We start from the raw sequence: 13893 nt of genomic DNA on the forward strand, positions 1-13893 counted from the left end.
GGGGGGGGCATGGTGTGGTTGCTGCACAGTTCACTGGTGCGGGGGTATGCTCGACAGAATTTTGGTGTTTTTGTTTTTGTTTTTGGTAGGGCATGCTCCCCACCACTAAAACTGGACTCGGGGTTCATCGAGAGGTGAGCGGCTCGGCGCAGTCATGGAGACCACTGCAACACCCGGCTGGTGGCGAGGGCCCGGAGCATTCCCCTCATCTGCTGGTTTTGTACTGGGAACCAGTCTAGAGGTGCCAAATCCTGATTCTGAAGATGAAAAATCAAAATGAGATGAATTTAAAAGTATCTGTGAAAACATGAAGACGCTGAAGACAAAGACTAGACCCTGAAATCCACCGGCCTGACTCCTCCCAGATCTCCTCAACCTCCGTTTATTCTTTGTCTGTTCTATGTAGAAAGAGTGAGGCATTAGTTTATTATATTATATTACTTTTTTTATAGATGTTATGAAATACACTATATATGGTCATGACATTGACAACACTTGAGTAAATAAAGTAAAAACGTGATTTTTCCTCTGTTGTTTTCTCTTTTTCCTTTGTGTTTGACTGAATGTACAGAACCTGCAGATGGTTGGTAGGGACAGATATTTTCTGCTCTTATGTTTTTGTTAAGTTTTGTTTGTCACTGAAAAACCGAAGGTAAATATATTGATACAACATGTATCAGTCACCGGTGTTTTCCTCTTTAGCTCCTCGCACTGTCTCACGTCTGTTTCTTCGACAGCTTCACTTGGTGGTTTGCCATTTTGGAAACTATGTATATAAATATATTTTAACATAGTACTTACTGTAAAACACAGTCAGGAAACGTTAAAATAAACTGTCTCTGTCTCTCTCTATGATAATACAGACGTGTCCATCATCATTAAAAGTCATAACTCTTTCATGCATGATAACGGACTGGCACGGTATTTCAAAAATAATCATTAATCATGTCCTCGGAGAACAAACTGATCTCCTACTTTGGAAAATCTGTTAGAGGACTGAGAGATCCACAAGCAAGTGATTGATTAAGAAAACTGTGGTTAGAATAACAAAGTTGGGGCAGTATCAGAGCGGTCTGGAAGATCTATGTGCCGTTCACTCCACTTTAGAAAGCCAATTTTTACACAGAGGCAACGGATGAATCCAGAAGAGATTATAAAGAGAGAGAAACTCAGACAAAACCACTTTTGGCTGAGTGACCCTGACAGTCAGCAGCCTCAGCTGAGATGAATTCACCCATTTCATTTCTCTTTAAGAGGCAGATCTGATTTTCAGCTCTGCATGTGTGCTGAGCTTTGACAAGCACGGATAACGGCATGGCAAACAGAGCTGGAAATAAAGAGGATACAGTCGGTCTCAGTGCATTTCCACCTCTTCAGAGGGCTTCTGATTTTCCACATTATTATATTTTACTACTATTGTAAGTGGATCGTGCCAAGAGGACACTGTAGGGGTGTTTGCTGAGAGTGGAACATTTTTACTGAGTGTATAATGTGGTTCAGACAAGCTCAGTGAACCAAACATGATGATATCCCTGGTATTTTTCTAGGACTTCTACAGTCTTATTATCATTTTTTACTATTTCTAATATCCAAAGACAGAAAAATACAAATGATTGAACATATTAATAAAATTATAAATATATAAATATTAGATATTGGTCTTTCACTTCTAATATGATGTAAATTTTCACCAGACCATGAAGACAGAACAGCAGGATCTATAACTTCTTTATAAAATATGATTTAGCTTTTACTGTTTTCTCTTTAAAATACTAAATTGATTAATGACATATTTGTGAGTAATTCTTGGATTGTATTGATGCTGACAGTTAACAGCGTAGTAAAAAAAACAAATGATGTTTATTTTGTCAGTGTTTTCTCTAAGATTTTCTTGTGTTTTGCTGGATGATGTCACCTTTGAAAATGATTCATGTACCACAAAGAAAGTTGCTCTTTGGTTAAATGGGTCAGAACCAGTTACTCAAACACAGTGAATTAGCTTCATTTTAAGGGGATACAAGCCAAAAAGGCAGCTTCTGTACTTCATTCATTAGACTTCTAATTATTCTTCTTTCTCCATTTTATTTACAGTAGTTAGAAGTAACTTTACAAATGTATTTATAAAGTAAAGCTAATGTTATATTAAATAGTTAAAGTTAGCTCCAACCCAATCAGCTGCAACACTATACATGCTACTTACACATTAATGCAACAATAAGAATAAAACAATAATAATATATAAAGGATATTTTTCTGAGTACTTTCATGAGCTGAGTACTTTTATTTTGGCTACTTTAATGGTAATACTATGAACCTTTCCTGCAGTAACTTGTGATACTGTATCTTTAATTGAAGGATATAGACGCCTCTTCTACCACTGCAAAAAGGATGGAGAGCACTTAAAACATTATATATGTATATTTACATATACACATATATATTCTCACTATTTCAGACTTTCCTTTAAAATGTCACTCCTATCCAGCAATTAATATCAGCACAGCAAACAGACAGAAAAACCCACTGCAGTATTACTGTCCGGATGTGGATGGTGAGAGAGGTAGCACCACACAAACACTGGAACGTGAGCGTACAGTTCTGTATCCTGATGTTCTCAACAATCCCGTCTTTTTCCTCGGCCCTGTCCTGCACGCTCGCTGCCCCTGCTGGAACTCACTGGTCCTGTGAAGACTGAGACCTTTCGTTGCCCCCCGTTCACATTTCCAGCCTCGGTTTGCCAACAGAAAGGGACACGTTTTCTGGACAGTTTCGACAACTCCCCCTTCTGACCCTTTGCTTTCTCCAGCCACCGACCCCCTCCCTCTGCTCTGTCTTCTGTCGGATGGTACAGGGGTCCCATGCGGGTGTGGAATAGTCCCCCTCCTCAGTGGAAGGGGAAAAGGTCCCAGAGACAGAGCTGTTAATTCAATCAGCAGAGCGGTATGCTCAATTAGGCATCCATAAGGGCCCTGGATGGGTCCAGGGGCCCTGTAGAGGGCAGGCAGCCCAGTCCCCAGGAGGTATTAATTGTGGATGACAGTGTGTAAACAGTGGGGTGAATAGACAGCGCAGGTGCGGGACACCCCAGTCCAGACTCAATAGCCCTTTTAACACCCGTGGCTCTCTGTTGCCACTTTCTCTTTCATTCTCTCACTATGTAAAAATCCCTCACATCTCTGATTAATGTCATGGATAATTCGGCTTTGTGGGCTTATTTATTTGTTGCTGTGCGTTTCCGTCACTAGGCATGTTTCTACACCAGCCTCAGTGTGTGTGTGGTTGTGTGTGTGTTTATGTACGAGTGTGTGTTTGAAGAGGGTAATAAGAGGCCAGGTTTCTGATGTCCAGAAGTATTGGCCAGCCAAGGGCTATACACAGCTCCTCGTTTTCAGGAGCTAGTGAAAATTGCGGCCAGTACATGTAAAATATGTGGAATTTATGAAATGAAATCCAGATGACACTTAAAAAGGAGAGGGCTTTCTATCTGACCTCCGATTTTTCCATTCAGCACACGGCCCAGCCCCCCCCCTGTCTGTCTTTCATTCAGAGCTGTAATTGTGTTTGGTTGTGTTTGACAATACTAACTTTTTAAGAGCCATCACACACACATTAGAGCGCTGCAGTGGAGGAAAGACTTAGACACTGTACTGAGGTAGTAGGAGTAATAGTACCTCAGGGTAAAAGTACTTCATTAGAGTTTAGTGTACGACATTCAAAAATGTACTCAAGTAATAGTACAGAGGAGTTATCAGTAAGATGTACTGATTATTATTACTGATGCATTAACATGTAAGCAGGATTTTAATGATGACCGTTGGGCACTTTAATCGATACCAATACAGACAATGCAACAGGTAACTGTCAGATAAGTGTTGCGCTTATACAGATTAATGTCAATAAATTACCTTTAAGTGCTTTTGATTGAGAATGGCCCCTTTCTGTTATTATTTATCATTGATGAATCAACATGTAAACTGCATTTTAATACAGAAGCTGGTCAAAGTGGAGCTAATTCTAACCACTTTTTTTTTATTTCACTGGTTTTGCATTAAAAATCTTATTTTGAAAAGTAAGTAGTAACTACAGCTGTAAAAATAATGTAGTGGAGTAAAAAGTACAATATTTTCCCTCTGAAATATAAAGTGACAAAATTGAAATACTCAGGTGAAGCATAATATAATTGTACATACAGTACGGTAAGTACAATTACCACTAAAGTTTAATGTACATTTACCATGTATCATATCATTTGAGTTCATTATACTGTATATTAAACATGTTTACAGAGAGTTGCAGTCTATAGTTGTAAAGTAAATGTAGTGGAGTAAAAAGTACATTACCCTCTAAAATATAGTTGAGTTGAAAAATAAAGTTGCACTACATGGAAAGTAAAGTACAAATACTTTTCAACTGTGTAGAATATCTGGTTTTTCCCTCTTTACAGACATTACATTAAAACGATCGCAGGGTTTCTGATGCTTGGTTATTAAAATGCATGAACAACAATGTATAAGTGCAGCTTTTATTTTGAAAGGAAAGTAATGAATCAAGTATTATACTGTGAATTAGTTATACAACTAGTTTGCACCTCTGCTATCACCCACAACATGCAGCGTACCACATCTGAACTCTGTGTGTGTGTGTACTCTTCGTACATGTGACATCATGGTTGAACATCTGTGCTAAAAGCCCCCCCCCCCTCTGGTCGTCAGATCTCTGGGTGGCCTCCGTCCTGCTCTGTCTGTTTCTGTGTCTACAGACACCTGCTAATTTTCGGCCGTATGTAGTTGGTGTAAGCCGGCGGGGGGACAGCGGCTGGGGCGGCTTTGGAAGGGCCGCTGCAGTAATTGGGAAGTACATTTCCTTTCAGCAGGCCCATTCATTCCTTCTTTGTTTTTGTTGTCAGAGGTTTTCTTTCATGCTTGGCCAAATGACAACAGAATTAAAGTGTCGAGCCATGCTTTCCCTACAACAGCTTTACACCCCAGAAAACTCTGTCTTCTTTGTTAGAGGTGGAGGGTTGAGGCGAGAGGGAAGAGCAGATATTAACTGATCTCGTTAACATTCCAAGAGACACTCCTGTTCCCCCTCTCCGCTCCTCATCCTCACCTCCCACAGCATTTCTCCACTCACACCGGGACATGAGTGGACTGGCTGGCACGGGGGGGGGGGGGGCACGAAGCCCCTGGGGTGAGAGACAGCAGCAATGGGAGGCGCAACCCACCTCTCACAGCGCTGATAATGATACTACACTGAGGCTCTACAGTGGTCTAATAAATAAGAATCCAGATAATTCACTGTCTGCAGTTTGTTTAGGCCTCATTTTCTCTCCCTTTATGTGCGACCGCCCCTTCTTTTTACTTCTCTCCAACTCAGCTTGACCCTCTTCATGAATTCTCTCCATCCTTTCTGAGAAAATAGCTCTGCTGAAGCCGCCTGGTGCACACAGAAATCATTAATGCTGACCCTAATTGTGCCAATTCCAGCAGCTCAATAGCTCTAATTACAAGGCTCTTCACTGAGGCACTCAAAAAGCCGCTGAACTGTCATAGCTAACAATTAAAAAATATCTATAGGGACAAAGACTGAGGAAAAAAAAGGATTTGGGGAGGGGGGCTGTTACCCATTCCAGCAAAGGGTGACCGGATGGCCCTTTTCAGCTCTTAAAAGCCCACTTTCTGTGGATTGAGGGGTTGCTGAACTGAAGCTGGACACCTGCACTAAACTGCTTCCCTCGCTCACCCTCTCCGGTCTCTCCTCCTTCTTTTTAACTCGCTCTCAATGGGCCACACAATTTATCTGAAAGGGAAAAGATGGAGAAAGAGAGAGCGAGAGAGAGCGAGAGAGAGCACAGAGGGAAAGAGGACGTGGGAGCCAGAAGTTGAGAGTTCGCAGGACGACTACAGTGTGGGACCAGTTGTATGAGTTCACAGTACTGTGCTTTTATGTAAGACTGGGCCTCACATAAGTTACATTAATGCAACATGAAGTACTCAGATCCTTCACTGAAGAAACAGTGTCAATACTCTAATACAGAAACAAAAATATCAAATATAAGAAGAAAAATATTTATGGCAAAATGTTCAAAAAGTAACTAAAGTAAAGCAGAAAATAGTTTCCATGTCATTGATATAGTGTTATATAGTTTATCCTATTATTGGATTATTACTGATGTCTTAATGTATAATTAGCATTTTATTTTTCTAGTTGACTGAGGTGTAGTTAAGTTAAAGAATTTCACATGTTGTTGGTTAATTAATGAATAGAATAAATGTGGTGAAAGAGTAAAAAGAGAAAACATGAGTAGCATGAAATACTCATCTACAAGTACATCACATTTGTACTTAAGTACTTAACATTTACGTGGCTTTAGTTTTTTATTTATATGATATAATCATATTCTGTTATTGTTTTACATAAGTCTGTTGTTGCCACTGTCTTTAATTAAATCCGATAATAACTAATTTCTTATATTGCACTGTAATTTCTACTCTTGTATCTCTTTTTTTCTTATTTTCAATAATTCAACCGTTTTTATTTTCTACCTAGTTTTTTTTTTGTATTTGCTTTTACATTTTGTCTCCATGCATTTAATGTTGTATATAAAGCTCTGAGTTGCCTTGTTGTTGAAATGTGCTAAAACATTTCATCATCATCAATTTGATTATTTTATCTGTAAGTTCTTATACACTTATATTGTGACATATATATATATATATATGCTAATATTTATTTCAGCCTCATCACCCAGTCATAATTTAATTAACTGTGGATCATAAGCAAATGTATTATATAGTATATAATTTATGTATTGTATAGGTATTTTAAAAGATGTATACTACTGAGTTTATGTGTTAGAATAACTTTAAAAGTGTTTCCTGTTCATTTTCAAATACTGTAACCAACTTATTGTCAAGGACTTTTTACATGTTAGACAATTTATTTTGAAAAACGTCTCCATAGTGATCAGTGGTCTTCCTCTTCCAGATAATGAGATCTAGTGTTAAATATGAATTCAACATATTAACAGTAATTACAAATAAAGTGTCACAGCCAGCTGTTTTCACCCAGTCAACCACTGAATCTTCATCCTACACACACACACACACACACTCACACACACACACACACACACACACACACTCACACACACACACACACACACACACACACTAACTACAAACACAGGCTGACCCCCTGCAGTGTTCCTGACAGCTATTGACTTTACTCAATAGATGTTTTCCATTGTACCCCAAGTACACAGGCTAAATGTCAAGGCAGCAGGACACTGGGCTATTATACAGCATTATATGTCTGTGAATGGGGATGAGAACCTAAAATTTGACCTCACAATTGCTCAGCCATTGTCCCTGCTCTCAAAGACGATGATAATACACTGAGTGTCCCTGCAGCTGCTGGGTCTCCTGCTCCTCTCTCTCACTCTTCTCCGACCACAGCAGCCCTTTTTTCTCCTCTGCGGAGGGTTCATCTTGGACCAGTTTGCGGTGGGCGTGGCCTCAACGCCGAGCCTCGCTGTTATTGGACGGCTGAGGTGTCAGTCAGTGCTGCTGCTCACGCCTTTGCTTTTAAATGAAGTTGCAATGGATACAGGCGCGACTCAACCTGTGGAAGCCGCGATGAACAGCTGATTCTCCCGCAGTGGATAAAACCGATCACGATGGTCACCGCCGAGTCATGATTTGTCATCCCACGCGCGGCGCTGTGAAAAGTTACTGGAGAAGTAGACAAAGGAGAACAGAGTGGAGAGAGTGAAGGAGCGTTTGATTCTCTCACGGCTTGGACCTGTTGATCATCAGTGTGACAGAGCGACACTGAGCGCTCAGCCTACCTGCCGCTCCCTGCTCCGCGCTCACCGACGCGCAATTATGTTATTGTCAAGTTTTCTGATCTTCACCCTTCTTCACTTTTTGGCGCCTCTGTTGCTCTGTTACCTGCCTCAAGTCTCCGCACAGAAGCCTGGTTCCCGGGTGAGTACATACCTGTGTGTCTGCTGGATCACAGTCATCCCCTGGGGATCGATTACAAAAGTGATAGCCTACTGTCCCCAGTTTTACACTGCGTTATTGATCAAACTGCAGATTAGCGATGAATTTAACCTTTTTAAAACTATTGGCTACCGGCCGATACTTATGCATGACTTACTGCTTTGTTAAATAGAAGAGTTAAAAAGTAGAAGTAATGCTGGCATGTCTTCTTATGATAGAAAGTGCAGTTAATTAATCACATAATATTGGAAATACAGCGCTGAAATGTAGAAGCCTATATGCAACCCCACCAGACCATTCATATCTCCATTTTGACCCAGACCAGTTGTGAACTGAGGGGTAACCTGTAAGTGGACCCTGGTATGACGAGTCCCACAAAGAAATCAATAAAGTCAACAACTGGTATCAAATTCAAGGACTTTCCAAACTGAAACTGAACGACTCCAACATGACACGTTGTGGGGGTGGGACATGAATAAATTCGTCCGATACACAAATTAAATCACCAATTAATGGCCGATCAAGTAAAGAAATGCTGCTGCTGCAATAAAGCAATGAATGATCCTGTTTATGAGGCAGAAACCACAAACTATCACCGACAAACATTCAAGATCTGTGTTGTTTTCATTTGAGAAAAATCTGATCTCCCTCTTCCAGAAAATGACATCTAGCCTGTTTTGTTATTTTTGACAATTTTCTTATTGAGTCATTGGAGAGAGAGAGAGAGACTGTAGACAGATGTGTCCTCCAGGTGGGTTAGATGTGCTGTAACACACCTCAATCCACTGTCTCCACTTCTGGTTAGAGTTTAATTTACGTTGGTGAAATCACAGTGTAAGACGTGATAAAAAAAAAGCTCTTTTATAAGGAATATAAATGAGTGTTATTCTCTTCACAGCATTTCCTCCTCCACAGCATCCCTCCTCCAGCCCCCTCTTCTTTTCTAGGACAGATCTTTGTCACTGTCACATCTCTCCATCTCTTTCTTTAAACTCCCACTCTCTCTCTCACACACACACACACACACACACACACACACACACACACACACTACTTTATTTGTTCTCTCTCGTGTTTGAGCTTTTTTTTTTTTTTTTACAACTATAGCAGTGTCCAGGCTGAGAGGGAAATAAGTGATGTGAAGTGGAGGAGAACAGCACTGTTTCACTTCACAGTGATATTATTTGTGGTCAGGGGGGAAGATATTTCGGGGGGTGGGGGGGTGAATATGTAACACCGTCTCACAGACTGGAACTATTTCACAATGTCCTTTAAGCCCCCCCACCCCCACACACAACACACTGTGGTCAAGGCTGTTCTATGGAGAAAGTCACAGAGAATTTATAGTTTGCGTAATCACTTCTTTGTTTTTTGGGATTTATTATTGTTTTTCCTATTGGCCGAATTATGAAGAGATCCAAGTGGCGAGTGTGGTTTTCACTGTCATGCAAAGTGCGCCTGGTGTGGCTGATTCAGGTGGCAGATCTGCGGTCAGCCACACTGGATAACACAACAAGTGCCAGGATGTTTAGGAAACCAGAAGAAATGTGATTTATTAGACTAATCAATAAGAGATGTCTCGCTTTCCTTCTTTCTTTCTTCTTGTTTAAGGATTTCATGCTCCTCTGCAGCCTGAAAAAACTATCACCCCCTGCCGAAGGAAACCCTTTCAAAACCACACTGGATAAACTCCAACATACAGAGCGGTCGCTGCGAAATAAGGCTTTTCAGTCCTCAGTAACAGAACACAAGGCAGACGAAAGCTTTTCACGAGAGCAATAAAATGCTGTGCGAGGCTCAGGGAACAGTCGTAGCATCTCTGTCGATTTTAACCCCCAGTCAAATTAAACCCTCTGCATCCACTTCATCCTCCTCCTGGCCTGGATTAGGCAGCGAGGAGGAACAGTCACACTCACTCGGCCCGCTGCACACCCCCACTCGCACCGCAGTAGATACTTTTAACATTGCTCACAGCTGCTGTAATACCAGAATTCACACCCCCACTTTCCACGTTGATATCAGGGGTGAAAGCCGGAGTTAACTTCACCACATAGCACTTCTCCTTTCTCATTTTCCCCCGAGGCTCCATGATGCAATAAGTGCACCAGTCCAACTTTTCTCAGAGCTGGGGAATACGAGTAATTGGGCTCCTAACAAAGCTTCAGACGATTCAAACTGTTTTTCCTTGTGATTGTTGCTGTTTGTGCCGCTCAGATACGTCTGTCCTTCCCTCTCTGAGTTTAACTGTGATGAGGTGTCCTTTACTGTTTCAGTCATTCGTTCATCAGATGGTGGGAGGACAGCACCACTCAAAATGAAAAGGATGTGTGATGACAGTTAATGATGGAAGCTCCAACACCATCTCTGCATAACCTGCCACGTGCAGAGTGACAAGGCTGTAAATGATGTTTACTTTAGAGTCTAAGAGGATTAAGGTTCACGTCTAATTGCGCTTCGTAATGACTGCAGCAAGATATTTTGCAGCCTTTCTGGTCCTTAGTACCGGGCATGATCTGTCTAATTAGGCAGGTGGTGGACAGACAGAGTCTCATTTCCACAAGGTTTTTTTGCCCGGGGGGCGACGACGACACACGTGTGGTCACAAACTGAGGCGAACAAATGAGAATGCCATCCACGTTTACCCCATCTATCCTTAATCCCCTTCATCAAATCAACCTGTTAGCGCTGCGGTTGGGACTTGACGATCAGTCAACCTACATACTTTAGAGACAGCATCAGTGAAGACTCATAAACAAACAAATAAACAAACAAACACACAGGCCTGAGTGGTGAAGCAGCCAAGAACACATGCCTTCAGAGCCCTGGTTCAAAAGCAGGAAAGCCTTTTTATTGGCGTGAGGTAGATCACAGTCACGGTGCAGGTGTGAGGGGTCTGCATGTAACGTATGGGTGCAGGTGCCTGTGGGTGACTGTTGTATGGTCGGCCAGTGACTCCTTAGTTATGCTTACAGTGCACAAAGGAATGGAGGTCAGGGACTTCACCAGGTTTTGGTGAATCATCGGATTCTTCCAGAAGCAGCAGAGATATCAGCTTTCCTCCTGCATTAGTGGCTGAATACAATTTATTTTTCTAGACTGATAAACTCATATTACTTTCTGTTTTCCCTTAGACTTGAAAAAAAAAAAACAAGTTCACATTTGTTATCTGGTGATTGTCGAGAAGAATGCAGGAAAATCTGATCAGGGATCAGAAACCGATCAGAGAGTAAAGCAGATTTACACCACTCAAGTTAAACATCAAAATATTTCATGGTGTTTATGAATTTTTAGAAACATGTTTGTCGACTAGACGCCGGATACAAACATTATATAACATTAATCATACGGGAAACGCAGTGTAGTTTAGTTAACTTTAGAGCTTTATTTTCCTCAAGAGGAAGTTATTTTTGCAGAAAAACTAAAAAGACAATAAAAAGCCACAAGAAGACGAGTTGGGGGACTCACAAGAGAAAGATTCAGTTTCAGCCCATTGGATCCTACATTTCCTATAATGCAACCAATAACATCATTACTTTTAAACTTCCTTTCTTGGTAAAAAGACTCTGTGTTTCAAACTATTTGCATCCGTTTGTAAAGCGATAACCCAAGTGACATTTATCCAGACGAACTCTTGACAGGCTGAGTAGTCTCCCTCATGGCGAGTACGTTTTGTTCTATAATCTCAAACGCTCCAGACAATATTAATCATTTAGTTATAGCAAATTCACTGGGTTGATCCCTCCATCTGAAGCGCTTTTCAAACCCATCAACTCAGCAGTTTTGCTGCCAATCTGCATTCATCAGGCTGAACAGCAGCAGAATAATGAAGAATGATGAAGAAATGCAAGAAATGGACTGGACTTTTAAGGAATCCTAACCATTCCTGCAATGTGCTGGGAATGTGCTCGTCAGTATCTGGGACAGCTGCTCAAATGACAGCTCTCCAGAACAATTTTCATATACAAAAAGGGTAAAAGGGAAGATATTCAGAGTAATAGCTGCATGTAGTCGATGTGAAAAGGCCCACGACCAACAAAGCATCTTGCCTTCTTACAGATGAGAGAAAAGAGGTTAAAAGCTGATTTTATCAATATATTACAGAGGCTTCTTCGTGATCAGTACCTTTTCAAAATAAGATGAGTACTGTACTTTGGAGACAATCTCCTTGACATGAAACGGGGAGAAAGAAAAGAGGACAGAGAGAAAGGTTTGTCCGTTAACCATCAAACCGCTGAGACGCATGGAAGAAGAGCTGTTGACCATAATCACGCAGATGTGCAGTGCACATTTCTCCATTTAGTCTTTATGGGGAAAAACATTCTTGGCAAAGTGATAAGGTCATAGTTTGGCATCACCGTCTTCTGTGAAGAGTCATGAAATACAAACCTTTTAGATTAACTTTGTCCTGACTTTTTGTTCAGCAGCAGTTTCTGATTAGGCACTTAAGGGGAAAAACCCTAAAGAGAGTTACTGGTGATGAAGCTTGAGGTTCTGGGATCTTTTGTTGTACGGTGGTGGGATTTTGTAAACTGATACAACAACATACATATGCATGAATGTGCATCCTTCTCGCTAAGAACAGTTCTATTGAACTGAAGACGGAAACGGAAAATTCGGAAGGATTCTTCCTCTGGGGGTCATGAATGTGCTCCATAACCAGCATATGGCTTTATACAGTATCGTATGTGCATGAGGAAATTACATGCGATCGTAGTGTGAGGAAAAAAAAAAAAAAAAGGCCACAGGATTGGCAAACCCATAGGATATATCCTCTGGGGGCCACGACTATTGAAAGAAAACTTCATGGTAATCAAGTCGTAACATGAGAAGTTTGTTGTGTGTAAAGTTGGCAGCCTGAAGGTGGTGCTAGAGGAAACGTCATATTAAGATGAATCCTCTTGGGATCATGATCTGAAAGACACTGGGATTATTGGGATTATTTTCCTCTATTGGAGTGAAAATGTTGGCGACCGATGGATGGATTATTATTTCTATGCTTTTTCATGCTGTTTGTCCATTTCCTTGGTTCATCTATCAAGCAGTTCTTTACGATGGGCCTCACAGAGCTAGTCTCGTTAGCCTCACAACCATATGACAACTAAAGGCAGAAAGAGTCACATGTATTCTGTTGTGGTGGTTAATGGCCGTTCTGAGAAATTTGGGAAATTTCTAAGCGAAGTGAATAAAAGAAACAATTTGAGGGAAATACTAAGAAATTAAATGACAACTTGGTTTTCTTTAAAAGAAAAAACAACAGGTTAAAACACACAGGTTCACAAGCCAAGATCTCACATAGACACCTGGACTCCAGTTATATTTCACAGGACACTGACAGATGGCTTTAAGGGTGACTCCACAAGCAGCCAATCAAATTGCTTACATATGTCAATTCCCTCTGATGAATGCGAGATTTCATGCTCAACTGTGGTGCTTTCTAATCAGTGTAATGAAATGCAGTCAAAGTCCAGCTCTGGGATTTCAGGCCAGTGAGCTCCGCACATGGATCACTGCGACTTCACTCAACCTTTGTTTCTGCCTGGAGATCCTCCTGATGGTCGTGGTTTATGTGATTGTCTTCTCCACTTTGGGAACTTGCTTTATGTAAATTCAATGCGTTTGTGACACACACAGGCTCTTGTTTGAGAGGAATACTGCCTGCTGAAAGAGTTATGCCTCTCCGTAATCCATCAGATTATCATGACGGCAGAAACACTTCCTCTTTCCTGTCAAACTAGCTCAGCAGATTAGCCTCTGCTCCGCCACATGTTTAATCATTTCCTTTGATATGGGAGAGTGTGGTCCCAGCTTAAGTGTGCAGTGGTGGGGTGGAATCTATTGTAATGTGTGATGGACACGGACACGGACACGGACACACACACACAAACAC

General features: G+C 41.2%; 1 protein-coding gene across 8 annotated transcripts in view; it reads left to right on the plus strand.

Moving 5' to 3' along the window:
- The first annotated feature begins 7114 nt into the window (after positions 1–7114).
- The window catches only part of smoc1 (SPARC related modular calcium binding 1), a 47876-nt gene continuing 41097 nt past the window's right edge, over positions 7115–13893 (plus strand). For 3 of the 8 annotated variants that reach the window (XM_087171117.1, XM_023396351.2, XM_087171118.1), the window contains exon 1: positions 7118–7988. In XM_087171117.1, coding sequence (XP_087027243.1) covers positions 7887–7988 — 102 coding nt within the window. In that variant the 5' untranslated portion in view covers positions 7118–7886. Of the gene's footprint in view, positions 7989–13893 lie in introns of all 8 variants that reach the window. The other 5 variants (XM_087171116.1, XM_087171115.1, XM_087171114.1 and 2 more) reach the window with 4 other exon arrangements.

This window comes from Seriola lalandi, unplaced genomic scaffold (assembly GCF_002814215.2).
Source record: "Seriola lalandi dorsalis isolate HSWRI2012SDOR001 ecotype SW California unplaced genomic scaffold, Sedor1 jcf7180002054976, whole genome shotgun sequence".
NCBI classification, from domain to species: Eukaryota; Metazoa; Chordata; class Actinopteri; order Carangiformes; family Carangidae; genus Seriola; species Seriola lalandi.